The sequence below is a fragment of the Melopsittacus undulatus genome, chromosome 4, assembly GCF_012275295.1.
Source record: "Melopsittacus undulatus isolate bMelUnd1 chromosome 4, bMelUnd1.mat.Z, whole genome shotgun sequence".
NCBI lineage: Eukaryota > Metazoa > Chordata > Aves > Psittaciformes > Psittaculidae > Melopsittacus > Melopsittacus undulatus.
In genome coordinates this window covers 94,339,004-94,355,291 of record NC_047530.1, presented here as the reverse complement: position 1 = coordinate 94,355,291, position 16,288 = coordinate 94,339,004, and the positions used below count along the sequence as shown (strand labels likewise).

Here is a 16,288-nt window from a genome sequence, read left to right as displayed (position 1 = left end):
AAAAGAAATGACTGATATTTGACCTACTAATCCTACCAATTTGGTAATAAACCAGAATTTCAAGTTTATTTGCTAACATCCACTTATCAATTTCTACCACAACATGTGGAACAAGGAAGAGGAGATCAATTTACCACGACTGATCTGAAATGTGTATTGTTATCCCATAGGGATTTTTCTCCCAGAAAGGTTGTTTTCTGTATGTAACTTCTGTGTAGCTCTTCAGAAGTGAGAGAGATGTAGCATAGGAATTCTTTGTGCTTCCCATGACACTACCTTGAACCATTTAACCAGTCCTTGGATTTTTTTAAGTCAAAGACACATTTACAAGTTGCACCCTTAACCCACAACACCTCATTATCCTTTCTTGGCAGCTTTATCTGTGTTTTCTTCATTAATATTAGAATAACTTTGATTTACAAAAATGTGCTGCAAATAGTGGATTGACATTGCATGTAGCTAGGATAAGGACTGCCAAGAGACATAGACAAATAATACATCTAAGTAAGTGACAACTCAGTTCTAAAATTTCTGTGAAAGTTCCCATAAGTTATCCTATGTCTGTATAAAATATAAAACAAAAATGAGGTCTAGTTAAAAAAAAAAAAAAAGTATGTGTGTGAAATTTATCACAAATAGCCAAAGGGATGAATAGTTTCGTAATCTAGGGAAATTCAACATGAAAGTTTCCATTTCTTATCATTCTGCAATTACATATACATTTTATTCTGAACAGCAGTAGGTCTTGAGCATACTGAAAGGCTGCATCACTATGCAAAGAATGCAGATTGTTGCTGCAAGTAATGACAGGAGAAATTAGCCAGGGATTGATTGTGCTTTGTGAAAGCAGTAATTTCTTCTTCACAGTACACCTACAAGTATGAAAATGTCAACTGAATTCATGATTAAGCATAACAGCCGTGCTTATGTCATACATAATAAGCTCTACTAATATAGTTAGCAACAAATACATTGAGAAGAAATTCAAGGGCAAAAGAGAAACTGGGAGCACCTTTGCACCATAAAATGTTGAAGCTTCAATGCAGCAGTTGGTGCCCCAGAGACAAGGAAGGGAGACTCAGGAAGCTCATTTTTTCTTTCAAAATACTAATGATATGAAACACAACACAAGTAGTTACACCTTCAGATTCACAGTTGCAGTGTACCCATTGTAAACAGATACTAATGAAAAACAACTACAGCTAGCGAATGGGGATGAGAATTTAAGCAAAGAGCTCAAATTCCAACACTATCACTTTAATATAAATACTCCATCCTATTGCATCTCTTACATTTTGGTTACATGCCAAGAGTAGTTTAAACAAAAAAAACATGGAATGAGAAACAGAAGAAATAGCTCTCAGCATAGCTGAGTTGGTGCTGCCTGATCAGCTTTGATTATAGGATGATGTTAAACTCCTAAAATCAAGCATAGGAAAACAAAACTGGGTCTTCTAAACTGATTTCATGGAGAATTTATTTCTGTACCTGTGAGTTTGTGGCCAACATCATAGACTACTGAAGAAACTGGGTTCACTTTTTGAAAGGAAGAATTCATGGGTATTGAATATTTCAGTGTAAGAAACACATTAAAAAAAGTCTGTCAGCATGTGAAACCCATCACCAGTAGAAACTGGGCACGCATGTGCTCCAAGATGATCAACAGGACAAAACCAAACATCCTCAAGGCAATTCAAACACAGCTTGGTTGTAATACCTTAGAAGATTTCAGCCTCTGTCTGGCAACTAACAGAGCAAAGTAAGAAAATATTAACTTGGATCCTTTTCACAGATTTTCAGTAAAAAATCTGGCTACTGGAACAAGAGTTTTTATCTTCCAGAATGTGCCATTTGGGGTAACAGCTTAATGCATTCCAACCAATATGCACAAATAGGACATTGACTAGATTCTGAATCCTAAAACAAAACCACCCAAACCAGAAAGAGATGAGGTTGTTTATATGCAACAGGAACAAATGTTATTACTTCAAAAGCTGCAGTTTGAATGAATACCAAGTGCTTTCAGTGCTTGGGAAAGCTTTTCTTTCATTGTAAAAGAAATTCTAACATTGCCAGAAATTTTAGAATTCTGAAAGAAAAGTGATACAGAACATTTTATTGATTTGAATCGAACAATTATTTATACATCTACATAATCTAGGACAACTGTCAAGGGAAGAAAATGTTGCATGAAAAAGTCTGTTCATCATTCTACACATACAAAATCATAAAAGTTGATAACCAAAGAGAAATATGGTAAATGAAACCTTGCTGTGGTAGAACACAAAACTCCTGAAATATGCAGTAAAACCATTAATGTATCTATCCTATTCTGACTCATATAAATGTTATTTAACATTAGCACTGCAGAAGAATTTGGAAATGAACTCATGATAGATCCTGCCTGACTTACATGAATTTCTCCCACCCTTTCAGAGTTTAACATGTAACTTAAACAGCAGAGGTTTAGATTGGATGTAAGGAAGAAATTCTTTACTGTTAGGGTGGTGAGGCACTGGAATGGGTTGCCCAGGGAGGTTGTGAATGCTTCATCCCTGGCAGTGTTCAAGGCCAGGTTGCACAGAGCCTTCAGTGACATGGTTTAGTGTGAGGTGTCCCTGCCCATGGCAGGAGGGTTGGAACCAGATGATCTTAAGGTCCTTTCCAACCCTAACTATTCTGATTCTATGATTCTAAGTACTCTATCAGGTCCTCAGTGACAAAATCTCTCCATCTTCTTTGACCTCAGAGTTCTTTCTATATTCAGTCTGTTGAAAAAACTATTTTTGAATCAAATATCCATCACAGTTATGAATGTACTAACAATGCCAAACTATATTAACCCTTGCCATACCTGTTTCCCTGTTACAGAAAACTATTGAGATTTAAAGACTTTAATAAGAATTTAATTAATAATGTGAAAGGTGCAGTTCTTCGAGGGCCCATTTTCTTGCTGATCAATTTAACAACAAAATCCACCAGACTATGAATTAGAACATTTCTAACACAAGAAAAATAGCTGTGGTAGTTCAAACCATCCTGTTATCATCTTCCTAGACAGTATGAACCTTTAAAAATGCAAGCAACTTCAACAGCAAATGCAACAGCACAGATCCTTCAGGAAAACAAGTCCAAACAGAATTGAAAATTACTTGATCCAAATAAAAAAGAGATCTTCTTGAGAGATAACTAGGTAAAACACATGCTTTTAAACACATAAAACACATCCTGAGTCAGTCACTCAGGACACAGAAACAGAAGCTTTGAGGGACCTTTAAATATTTCAGTTTTTTTTTCAGGGAACAGTCCTAAAAGAATATTAAATACCATAACTTTGAAAAGTAACAACAGATATAGCGTTTTCTTTTGGAGCAAGTCAACCAGTACCACCACCAAATGCAGAGAAGGAACCTCACCACTTCTGGCCAAAATAATCGATTTCAAATTTAAGCCCCAGCCATCCAATCCCTAGGTGGAACAGGACAAAGCTATCTAGGTTTTATAACCTCTTTCTAATTATCAGTCTTGAGGCTATTGACTGTTTAGAGATCAGTAACAATAAGCCTCCTCTTCCTGAGGCTTTGGCAGAGTCTCTGACAATAACAAGACATTAGGGAAGCCTTCATGGAAAAAGAAAACATTTTTAAAACCCAACAGATAAAACAAACTGCTTCTCCCTCTTCCATATCCATTTGCTAGAAGGCAATTTGTATTTACTGATTTTGTGAATCTGCAATTATTTGTGATATACAAACTGTCTCCTCTAAGGACAGTCTGGCATCTAATTAAGTGGTTTCAATCCTCATCTTTGCTGCCATCTGTAGGTAACGTGGAGTGGTACAAAGGAGACAAGAAACAAGTTTTAACCTGGTCAGGTATTAGTCCTGTGATCACGACCTGTGTCCATAAGAAAGCATGGTGCTCCTGTTACCTGTCCCTCCCGATGTTAATGTTAAAATTAGTCAGAAAAAGGGAAAACATATAAGAACTTGGCTTTGTCTCTCCTTGTACCTCAGAAACTTTGCAACTGAAAAAATAAAAAAAATAAAGAAGAAAAATCAAGCTGAGGATCCATGCTATTTTACAGCACTATTACACCATGGTATGCACTGGAACACCTGTGGTTTTGACTATAAATATGGACTATAAATATTACTGGGTGTATGTCTGGTAGCTGAAACTATCTTTTTCCATGGGATATGCAATATTTTAGCAACACTGTTACTGTAAAGAAAACTCTGCATAAGAAAGATAAGACAAAAGCAAGTAAGTTTATCAAGTTTTTAAATCCATTATGATGAATTATTGAAGTCCGAAATTAAACAAGTGAGACCAGAAATTTAAATATTTTATTTAATGACTGCACAATTCTAATACATAAAAATAGATACTTAAGTAATGAACAAGTTTATACAAACCAGATTTCTTTCGTACGGTACAAAACAATGATGGAGATAAAAAAAGATTTGCTGGATTACAGGGCAAGACAAGAACAGCAAAACATCATTGAAGAAAAGTTTTAAAATGATCAGAGCTTATTTCATAAATACAGTGCAATGCTTTCATTTAACAAATACAAAATTTACTATTTATCAACATCAGGAAATATATAAAATGTCATTGAATGACAATCTTATTTAAAAACTGATGCAAGTACAATAGACTTTTTAGAATTCTGAGGTAATATTACACAGTAAATCAAAAAAGCTTTGAGAAATAAAACTAAACCCAAGGCAAAGTGCAATTCAGTGAAAATAAGAAGATAAAGCTTTATTTTAACAATAATAGATAAATAGTTATTAAAAGTGGACTTATGCCATAAAAAAATATTTTGGCTAATTTGCCATGTTTTCAGATAAACTGTATAGCTATTAATTCATAAGCCAAACGCCCATGAATCCAATTCTACAGAGAGGGGAAGGGGGGGCATGCCTTTGTTTCCATATTCCTTACCTACTTCCACATTTCGCTGTTGAAAATTTAACACTGCTTGAAGTTATCTAGTTCATTCAGTGAAATGGTGAAAGTTTCATTTATTTCTTAACATCTGACATCCAGTGAATCAAAATTTATTAAAAAATCTACATTTGGGAAAGCAATGTAAAATACACAAGTTCAAAGTGCTGCTTTTAACACCCTCCATGCTAACCCAGTTTTCTTCCAGGCTAAAGTCAATGGAAACTTTCAGATCGGTTTCAAGGAGAGCACAATGAATATAATGACAAGTATTTTAAAATACCTTACTATTATCTCTGCTTTAATAAAACAGTAAAATCACCAGTCCCTTCTCTATGAAAAAGAATAAAATTTACACTTAGCTCTTGCAGAAAATCCACAATAGCTTTGAAAATATGAATTAGGAAGATTAATTTGTTCATCATATGTAAATGTTGGTTGTATGCAAATAATACATAAAGGGAAAACAAGAATAATAAGATATTTTACTCTTATTGCAAATAAGTAATTAAGTACAGACTCTGCAAGATATTTAAGCATCCATGCCCCAGAAGGTGGACAGCTGACAGATGCCAAAGTGTCTTGAATGATCCGGGCCTCATTCAGCTAAAAGAAAAATCTATAGAACACACAGCAGCTATTCATATTTAAGAAAGTACTGTACTGCATGCTGATAAATTCTTTCCATTTAATGAATAAAACCCAGACTTATAATTACATCTGCATTTTAGAACCAGTTTTTTTCCCAGCTCCTAATTACTAACTCAGAGCAGGCACACCAATAATTATTTTCATGTAGTTTGTGCAGTGAAAACCACAAAACATTGTCTTTAAATGCTGGCCTTCAACTTAATGAAAGCTTCAACATTCTTCAGAAATGTTATTGTACTCACTTTTGTCACAGCTTACTTAAGACTTTGAAGAAAGTTGCTGAAAAAAATGATAGCATGATACACTTTCAGTTTTCCATGTGTTGTAGATTTAATTCTTTTCCTGAAATATTTCACCATATGTAGAATGGATTTTAAATATCTAGTTCTGTTTACTATAACACTACAGTAGATCTGGTTAGTTTTCTGTCAAGGAATGAACATACAAGCTGCTTAACACCTGTAGTTTGAATCTGAATCCCCTCAAACTGAAAAAAGTTTTCACTTTTAACACTTGTGTACAGTCAAGTGTAAAAGCTGAATATAGAACATCCAAAACCTCTTATTCATAAAAAATAAATTTTCAGCAGTAAATGGCACTATCAAAACCCTATTTTTTTCACAGGCAGTTATTTACATGCTTCTTAGATAGCCTGTTTCATTGAGAAGGAAAACCAGAATATTAAAACTGCATACATTTTATAAAGACTAAAATTCCTACTTGCCTTTGTGAAAATATGGCTACATGCTGCATGTTATATTTTTTCCTATTATTCATGTTAATTGAAAACATTCTACCACTGGGATTAACTAATAAAGAAATATTCTGTGTACTCTATCCCAGTAGGATACCTGCAATATAAAGTAATTATGATTAATGATAAAGTGCTATTAAATAAAACCAGAAATAAACTAACTTAGAAATTGTCTTACTCAGGTTTCGTTTATCAAACAGACTAGCTTTTTGTACAAAGAAAGCTACTTTCTGTGACAAAGCAAGCAGTAAATGTATTGCCATTCAGGAAAAAATACACTTAATACTTAATTAAAAGAAAAAATCTACACTGGGTAAGACTGGCACAGTATCAAGAGACATAACAACAAAAAGCTTCAAGGCACAATCAGAAGAGTGAATGCTACATAAAAATGCTGTTCTTGAAGTATTTTATTTTATTCTAGACCAAACCCCTCTGCATTTGAAATTCCAATGATCAACTTTTGCTTCAGTTCCTTCTTGTTCTTGTAAGGAGGGAGACAAAGCTGGTTGAAGCAGGTATGGGCCACAGGTAACCTAAGATCATTAAAACAAACCCCAATAAAACAGATATAATAATAATACAACAGTAGCAGAACACTGCCAACTGCCTACATGTTTTCAGTTAAACATTACTTAAATAAGAAACCTTATAAAAGGAACATTTATCCTCATGTTGTTGGTTCAAGTTCTGTTGAGCACAAATAACACTGCTGGTGGCCATATGCATGCATCTCAGGTGAATTTGTTTGCCTGGAACTGCCTGTCTGCCTTTCTTTTTTTTTGTAAGTCAGCAACGTCTCCTTCAAGGTTTTGGACACTTCTGGTACCACATGACTTCAAAATCAGTTTTTTCTCTAAACACAAAATCTGAGTATAATCAGAACCCACAACATGAAGAAAGAAGGTGGGTCCTGCAGTAGGAATAAAGGCACCTAGATGAAACAAGGATATGAAACTCCAAGTTCAGCTTGGTAAAACACTTCCCTACAGACACATGCCTCAGCTGATTAAAGCCCTGGAAAAACAACAGTTCATAAATTTTCATCTTAGCCATACCAACACCTTCAGCTGTGATTTTTTTCTGAGAGCTGAGTTTGAATATATATTGCAGATACCTCTTAGGATTGCATGACAAACACTAGAAACTACTCACTAGAATGGATCAGTTTGATGAGAACTGTTCTTCACTAGCTGAAGCATTTGTTTTGCCATCAGTATGAGATGCCACTAACATCCTGCTTCATAGCTACAGGCAATAACCTATGTGATCTTCATGCCCTTTGTATTCTCAAGTGACATGCATAACACTGAGGATATAGACTTGTCCTACAACTGATTACTTGTGGGGAAAGAGGAGAAAGACAGTGAGCTGGAGCTCAACCTGACATTTGGAATTAACCCAACACTGAACAATTTCTAAAACTTGGACACTTAAAATTTAAATTTTAGTAGGTGACTTAAAAGCTCTCTAGTTCTGTTTTCATTAAAGCTCTTAAGTCTTTTGAATGGCAGCAACTTGGCCTTAGGTCATTAGCTGATTTTCTTGAAAGTGGGTGGAATTCCCCCAGATTTGGATACCCAATCTACTTTCCCCCTCCTCCTCCTTAAACAAGCAAGCAAAAACCTATTATCAGACTGGAGTCACGTGCTTCAGAATTTGGAAAATTGAGAAACTGGATATTCATTTGGCAATTCTTATTGCTGTTATATTATTTGATCCTATTGTGCGGGCAATGCAATGCCAACATGTCTACATACATCCCTCCACAGGCAGTCTGACTGCAAGAATTATCTTGCAAAACACAAACCTACATGATTTTAAAATGCATGCTAATTCAAAACACTTTTCCCCATTTTTAAGAAAAAGAACAATTTACAGGAGAATGGACTTAACAGATTCAATGTTGGTTGATTTTTCTTTATTTTTCATTAGATATTCATGGTTCCTTTAACATGTTACTGGAACCAGTTATTAGCTCATTGAATAAAGCATTAGAAATACCACAGTAATGAGATAAACCAAATTTAAAAACAACCCCAAAATTTACTTTGCTTATGCATTTAATTCACAGAAAACCCAACAAAATTTTGTCTAAAAATATAGTTCCATTTAAGTATTTTGATTACCCTAAATGTTTGAGAACTCTAGGTAAAGCCAGTAATTACTGCTTAGCAGCAATTACTGCTTAGCAGTGAGCTTTTCTATACAGCTTTCCAAACTATTTAAACTGACTTTCTAGAATCTTGAGAAGGAAAATAGTAGCTGGGACGTACACGGCATTTCTTGAGCCAATTCAATACAAAATAAGACGCTACCAGAAACATAAGAACTTAGCACGAACAATTTAACCTTCACAACAAAATTACAAGGCTGCTTTGATGCTATTTCTTCGGAGCAACCTGTGCATCAGGCATACACTTCCTCAGCAGTGACCCTAAAGAAATGCTACAACTTCTCAGCTACACGTGTTAAAACTTATTTAGACCATCAAGAAAGAATGCAAGCATTTTGTGCAGCTTCAGGGGCTGCTATACATAGTGACAGACTTGAATTCAGAAAAATTCATGGTGATTCACAGTATATTTCCATTAGCTCAGCAGTCATGTTAGAAACAACAAAAATAATTTATTTGAATTGAAAAGATGCAAGGGATCTCTACAAATAAAGAATTCCCAGCCTCAAATGTGAACATTGACTGAAGAATCAATATTGTGATAGATGGTCACCTGCAGAATTTATGCTATCAATAATAACATTTTGAAGACAAACTAAAGAAGTCCATGCAGTTTCTTCCTTACACATTAGCTTGCTGCTCTTTAAAAACACATTCAAGAGCAATAAGGGTTCTCAGGAAATAATTTAACAAAAATATTTAAACATCCAGAAAATTACTTACCAATTAGTGGATGTTTCACTCTTAGAAATCTTGAAATTCAAGTCAGCCATTCCTCCCACAGGTACTCTATCACTTCCAGTAGCAAAATGTAGCAGCTTCTTTTGAAGGTCAAGAGAAAATCCAAGCACTACATCCCAAAAGTATCTATGTTCAGTGCAGAGGGAGAAGAAAATGGTGTAAGATGCAATATCATGACAAAACACTATGAGGCTAATACAACCACAAGTACTACATGATGAATGTTACTTATTGTAGAACTTATTATAATATATAGGACATTAGTAGTATACTAAAATGTACGGTTAAATGAATCCCTAAGGACTGGACAAGTAAAATGTTTTAAGAATTCTGGAATGTTTTCTTGTCAAGTGATTTCCAAGCCCATTTTTTCTATAAAAATACAGATGCCTTCTACTCACTAACACAAGCATCCTTAGTATTAAATAGAATTGGAAGAGAACAAGTATTTTTAGAAGTTTTATTTCTGTTATCCAGACCTCACTATGCAGGATTTGAAGCTACTCTTTTCAAACTATCTCCATTTCAATCTCATTATAGCCTTTTAAAGGTATCCAGCAACACATTATGCCATTAAGGATCTCTAAATTGCAGATAATTTAATAGTGTCTTTGTTTGATTTGGGAACAGTTTTTAAAACTTCAGTCATTCTCAGATTATTCCCAACCTAGTCTTCCATTCTATGATGTTTTTAAACTCAGTAGTTAGAAAGAAAAAAAAAAATCAAGCCTACCGTATAGTGAGATCAGTTTTTTGGTAGCCCTCATATTGGGTACTCCTCTGTAAAGCAGACATATCCAGTTCAGGACTGCCACAGACAAGAATTTCAACCTCTTCTGGACGAAGTAACTGCCAGAATTAAATATTTTTTTTTTTAAGATGAGAAATGATTCTACCAGATTCAGTTTTAATTTTGGCATTACAGAAGCAAAATAACAGAATATCGTTCAATATAAATCTGTAACACAGATACAAACTGTTTTATAGAAAAATTAATTCCTCAATACTTTCTTTTGTATTCTACTATTCTAAGTAGAATCTTACTACTGTATATAGTAAAAAGCAGATTACTGGATAACATAATATTTTAATACACTTCTTTTGTTCCTCACTGTTTCATTCTAACCTTTATCACACTGACTTGATTGCTATATGATTAGATTACAAATGAGGAAGGAAGAAAATTAAGTTTGTAAATATGGAATTCAGATGGAGAGTCTTGATCTCAATTTCAGGTACAACTCGCATTCCATTTACACTGATAAGTTCCAGTGTAGGTTGCTTAGTAGTGGTGGTTGACAGGATTTTTAATTGTACACACTGCTGCACAAAGCAAACACACACAACGATAAACTGTGTTTAACAACTGATAAAGGTACACCTGCAGAATCTACTTATTCATTTATTACAACATTGTTAAATTGCATGGTAACATGTAATGGCACTTCAATGGATTTTCATTCTCCTTCCAGAACCTTCCCTGCAGTTAGTCCCATTTCACTTTGCTAAAAGAGTGTCATACGTGGCTAATTTCATAGGAATGAAGCAAATCTCATGGAAATGGCAATTTTCTCTTCCTACTGCACAGGGCATGATGTAAATTACAAAAGGCATTCCAACCACCAAACAGGACTGAATACAGAAGAATGTTTAATCTCAACCTCACTGTGTGTTCTGCCTGTGAAAAATAATATGCTTTTTCAGAGGAGTCACTTAAGAGCACAGACACAGCTGCTCTGCTGCTTATAACTGTAGGGAATACAGAGAATCCTTGTACAGGAAGTGTCTGTGAATGCATCCTAATAAAACTAACCTGTGGAACTTTATTTATCTGCTTTCAAAGGAACACTATGGAGAACAGTTGGATTACCTGCTTAATTTCTTCTGTTTATGTTGGATTAATCAACTATGTTGATTAATCAAAATTATTCATGAATCCTAAAATTATCCAGCATAATTTGTGTAGTTCAGATGTCATTGTCACATATTTGCAACAGAAAAGTTACAGTTAATTTTATTCTTACCAGTAATGCATATGAAGCACAGACACTATGAAATCCATAATAGAAAGCTGAAAATTGTTTGTAGATTGATTTGTTGAGAAGAAAATCAACATAGAGCTGCACATACTCTAAAAAAGAAAAAACATTTTATTTTGGTTTACAATATAATAATTTTAAATAATCACTTGTTGTGTTCTCTCAAATTACATTGCATTAGGAAAAATTGATACATTTCATTTTAGTTACTATAAAATTGGTAGGCATACCAGAAAGAGCCTAAAGTAATTTAATTTTCACACTTTGTTAAAGAAAGCCTAGGCTTGTGAGAAGGAAAAAAAAGGACAAACTTAAACCTGCCAAATATGTGTAATTAATATGTTCTGAAGTACCTTTCCTATTCTGATTTGTGACTGGAATTTTATCTCCATTTGGCTTTAAGTTGTAAGATTTTATAACACCAAATTCTTCCTGAAAAACCTGGAGAAAAAGAGGAGGCAAGTTCAATACTGGAAAATACATTTGTATACCCACAAATTACAAAGCTTGTATTTATTATTTCATGTATTTCCTCCACCTCTCTCTTTAGCACATGCTGTAATTCTGAGGGTTGTGGTGTTTTTAAAAGTTAAATATTACAATTTTCAAAAATTGCTCAAGAAATTGGTATTCAAAGTAGAAAAACCGACCCTGTTACACAGTGCCACATCAAACCAACCTGCAGGCTCTGGAGCCACCGAGTTTTTAACAGAAAAGAACAATTTTGAAGCATCAAATACAATTAAGAAGGTACTTGTTGCACTGCAGCTCACCTAGGAACTCAAAAGTACCCACTTAACAAAAATGCTCATATGGTCTGATAATAATGTAATTCAAAGCTGAGGTAAAAAAAAAAAAGGTCAATACTAGTCCAATAAACATTCACAAACCAGCAGGAAATTTTACTAACTAGTATGTGTTCTAAAACAATGAATAAATGAAAAAGGCTTTCTTGATTGAAGTAGCAGTTAGACATACAGGTCAGGCAAAATTACTGTAATTTGAACAAGCTATTGTTCAAGGGAGATTTCCAGGAAAAATGCATGTAAAATAACCAGAGTAAGCTTTGACTAGCATCTGAGCTCGGGAAAGGAATTGTTTTGCAGCCAAATAATTCCACGGACAAGGTCATCAATTGCAAGGCTATTTCAGATCAAGCAAAGAGCTGGAAAAGCACCAGCAGCTGGCCATGCGACCCTGGCAGTCAGCACTCAGATCAGCCTGCACTGTCAGGGAACAATAGCTTAAAGCCCCTAAAGGGAACCAGCATCTATATGCCTTGATGCTCCAGGACTAGACTGGTCCTGAAGCAAGCTTTAATGTTCATGCAATAATGTTCCAAACAATCAGCAATCACAGAGTAATAGGCCACTCCACTGCAGAAACATTGGTAAAAATTACTGACTGAGTTTGAGAATCACTTATAATTGTGTATTTAATGACCTGAAAGGTTGAGTAAAAGTCCTCTTCAACATTGCCTTCATAGGACAGAAGTTCACTTAGTCCATGAGCCAGTTCCTACAACATGAATAAAACCTCTTCAGTAAATCTACAAAAGTAAGTGATGCACTTTGCAAGGATGTGTCAGAATCATTACTTTATACAGAAACGATTTTGGGAAAAGCTGTATATTCAAAATATGTACACAAATAAAATTCACTGTTTAATTAATGTATTTATTTTTATTTAAGTATAAACTCACACTTATACTATGCACAATGTGTCTAGAATATTCGTATCATATTCTGGTATTCTAACTTCAAGCAGATAAACAAAAATTCTGCTATGCTAGAAAACATGGAGGATTTCAGAAGAAAAGGAGACTATCAGCCTGCACTGAAAAAAAGGATGTTTTCAAACAGATTATAATTAAAACATTGAATATAAATGAAACAGATTTCAAATCAGTAATTTTTAGCCTCTTAAAAACATTATACTTACAGGCATAATCTGAAACAGGTCATCTAATGTGACAGCACAGATGCCTACAAGTGTGTTATGATCACAGGGAACAATAGGAGGACTCAATAATTTCTTGTAACAGCAAGGTGGAAAACGAATATCCAAAGTGATGCTATTATACACAGCAAGTCCCATAAGCTATACAAGTGAAATGTTAAGGGAAACCTCCACACATCTTTATTATAGCTAATATTTTAACTAACTTGGAAAAATATTTTAAGATTTTACTTAGCATACTCTAATATATGCTAAACAGAAGGAATTGAGTTCATATTTTTTTATGACTGATAATTCTAAATGCAGTTCTGTACTACAATTAAGTAGTTGTTGAAGTAGTCAAATGATGCACATTGACAGAACACTTGATAATCTTTTTCATAATATTCTATACAAGCATTTCCAGACTAAATTATTCAAAGTATTGTTATGAAAAAGGTTTTAAAGCAGAACTTCAGATATCTACTTTTTATCCCCAAATTCTAGAGAGAGCTCGATATAGGATTTTTATGAAAATAAATCTAAAAGCTTAAACACAAACCTGCACTGGCACTACAGCTCATCAGCTAGCACATTTAAGTGTACTCAGGAAACAAATCTGAAATTATACCAAAAGTTATACCAGCTTCTGACTAGAAGAGAATAGCTCAGTTGGAAGAGACTGACAATGATCACTTGGTCCAACTGCACCCAGTAAAACTGGGACATCACCATCTCATCTTGGTGGAGTTATAAGAATATATTATCATTAATCATTTGTGTCTGAGAACTTCATATATGAGTGCAACAGAAAACCTATGAAATAAACTTGCTTTCAAAATAACACATGGCTTCCATTCAGTTACAAAAAAAAGAGGTGTAAGTACATACATCTTAATTTTCTGACTGTAACATGTACCACATACCCACGTACCACCATTTGCTTCCTATTTTTAGTTCACTTGCTTCTGTGACATTCTTTTTATACATTTAAAAAGGAACACACTTGTATATACAAAACTGAATGAGCTTTAATTGATGCCTTATTTCTCCCCTGCACCAAGTCATTTAATGGCTGTGTGCTTAGCACCGTTTAGCACACATAAAAGGATACAGCTCCAACCAGTCGGAATTCAGAATAGTTATCGCACTTAAAGCTGCTGAACCAGTGGCAGTGTGAGTCCTTGTGGTAGGTGAACATGCCTGCAGAACAGGAACAGTGGTTTTTACAGAGCCTGGGCTTCAATAAAGTCATACAAAACCTCACCTTTCTCCAACACGCAACCTTAAGAGTGCTCCTAGGAACACCCGTATCTCCAACACTTGTTCTCAGCCCCATCTTCCCATCTACATCAGGAGCCTGCAGGTGTCTGGGCAAGAACTACAAAGAGTAGTGCCAAGACCAAAGCAGGCTCAAGCCCTCCAGCCCTTTGAGGTGAAAGAAACCAAAGTTCTTCAGTGCCTCCAGTCCTGAATATTCTGCACTGTTTCTGTGCAATCTGTTTCTTTACTGTACTTCATCATCTGTACAGCCAGAAATGTGAATTGTCTAATCAAAAATATTCTTGCTGCAATGTAAACCACTTATTCTTCCCTTTCTGGGTCAATAGCAGATGACAATCTTTAAAAATGCTGGCATGAGCCCTATAGTACAAATAGTGTAAGCTTTACCTTCTTAGAATAGAAAGCTCTAAAAGGTTTATCTTATACATACACTAGCAGCAAAGAGGTACGTTTCCTAGAAAAAAAAAACAACAACAAAACCACAAATACCCTAAAAAAGCCACTCGCTGGTCTAAATGACAAGCTAAATCTTATTGAAATCATTGCTATAGACTAGTTTGTCTGCTATTTGTGGGCCATTCTGGTTTAAAGAGTGACAGAAAGTAAAAACCTATGTAATGAAACCACATGCCAGCTTTCCAATGCCCAGATACACTGGTCAGAGAAGCAAGACACACTCTAGTTAAGTGAGCATTAACAGTGAAATTAACTTCAGAAGTGCAGAAGTAGATTGGATAAAATGTGGTAAGTGGTTTTAATTTGTTGGGATTGAATGGCACAACAGTTTATTATTGTTTCCACAGTCAGTGTACAAACCAAAGCACTGAACAGCTCTAAGGACATATTGTAAGCAGCAGCTCGCTGCATCTGTGTTTAAAGATGAAGTTGGGGAAATAATATTTAAATGAAAAACTAAACTCCCTTGGAATAAAAAAAAAGAAAAAAAGAATAAAAATCCAACTGATGACTCAAGGACATCAAGGTTTTATGAAAATTTACAGGTAAAACTCTGCCTTCATATTCCCTCCTCCCCTACTCTCCTGAACTCTATCTTTTGAACTTCAGCTCAAAAAGGTGCTCATCATAAAAGCTTTAGACAGTGCCTTTGCGAGAAGCAACCAAACAGTTACATGTAAGGAAGAGCAAGGTTCACATATACTGAAAGATGGCAGTGATGCTGGAACAAAACAGATCTCATATACCATTCATTAATTGTCCACACTGAGATGAAGAAAGCACTGTAACAAACAGGAAGGCAGACAAGTGAGTTAATTGGGAGTTCTTTAATTTCAGGAGTTATATATGCAGCTAACCTGTAAAGGGTAATAACAGTGATGTTTGTCTATGTTTTTTCTATGTTTTTCAAGGTCAGGTTGGACAAAGCCTTGGGTAACATGGTTTAGTGTGAGGTGTCCCTGCTTATGGCAGGGGGGTTGGAACTAGATGATCTTAAGGTCCTTTCCAACCCTAACTGTTCTATGATTCTATGATTCCTTCCAAGCTTCTGACATACACTACTTGCAACTTAAACATTAAAGACAGCAGTGTATACAGTCCTTTTCCAAAGGACAAGAACATTTTTTAACTCCTCCTACACTTGCTGATAGATGTATCAATGGAAGAATTTACACTTTAGAGCAAGGAAGTCTGCCAAAGCAGGTAAAAAAAAATACTCATAAGCTTTCCAAACTCATCAGTTGCCAAGCTCTGCTGACAACACATTTTTACTAACAGAAATGTAAAACTTAC

General features: G+C 34.9%; 1 protein-coding gene across 2 annotated transcripts in view; it reads right to left on the bottom strand.

Moving 5' to 3' along the window:
* Positions 1-4,339: 4,339 nt before the first annotated feature.
* HECTD2 (HECT domain E3 ubiquitin protein ligase 2) overlaps positions 4,340-16,288 on the bottom strand; it is a 39,969-nt gene continuing 28,020 nt past the window's right edge. Inside the window, exons 14-21 of one of the 2 annotated variants that reach the window (XM_005144086.3) lie at positions 14,370-14,458; positions 13,259-13,417; positions 12,761-12,835; positions 11,671-11,758; positions 11,303-11,409; positions 10,012-10,127; positions 9,261-9,404; positions 4,340-6,897 (exon numbers count right to left, since the gene is read on the bottom strand). In XM_005144086.3, the coding sequence (XP_005144143.1) occupies positions 6,777-6,897; positions 9,261-9,404; positions 10,012-10,127; positions 11,303-11,409; positions 11,671-11,758; positions 12,761-12,835; positions 13,259-13,417; positions 14,370-14,458 (899 nt within the window). In that variant the 3' untranslated portion in view covers positions 4,340-6,776. The remainder of the gene's footprint in view (positions 6,898-9,260; positions 9,405-10,011; positions 10,128-11,302; positions 11,410-11,670; positions 11,759-12,760; positions 12,836-13,258; positions 13,418-14,369; positions 14,459-16,288) is intronic. The other variant, XR_004079946.2, reaches the window with a different exon arrangement.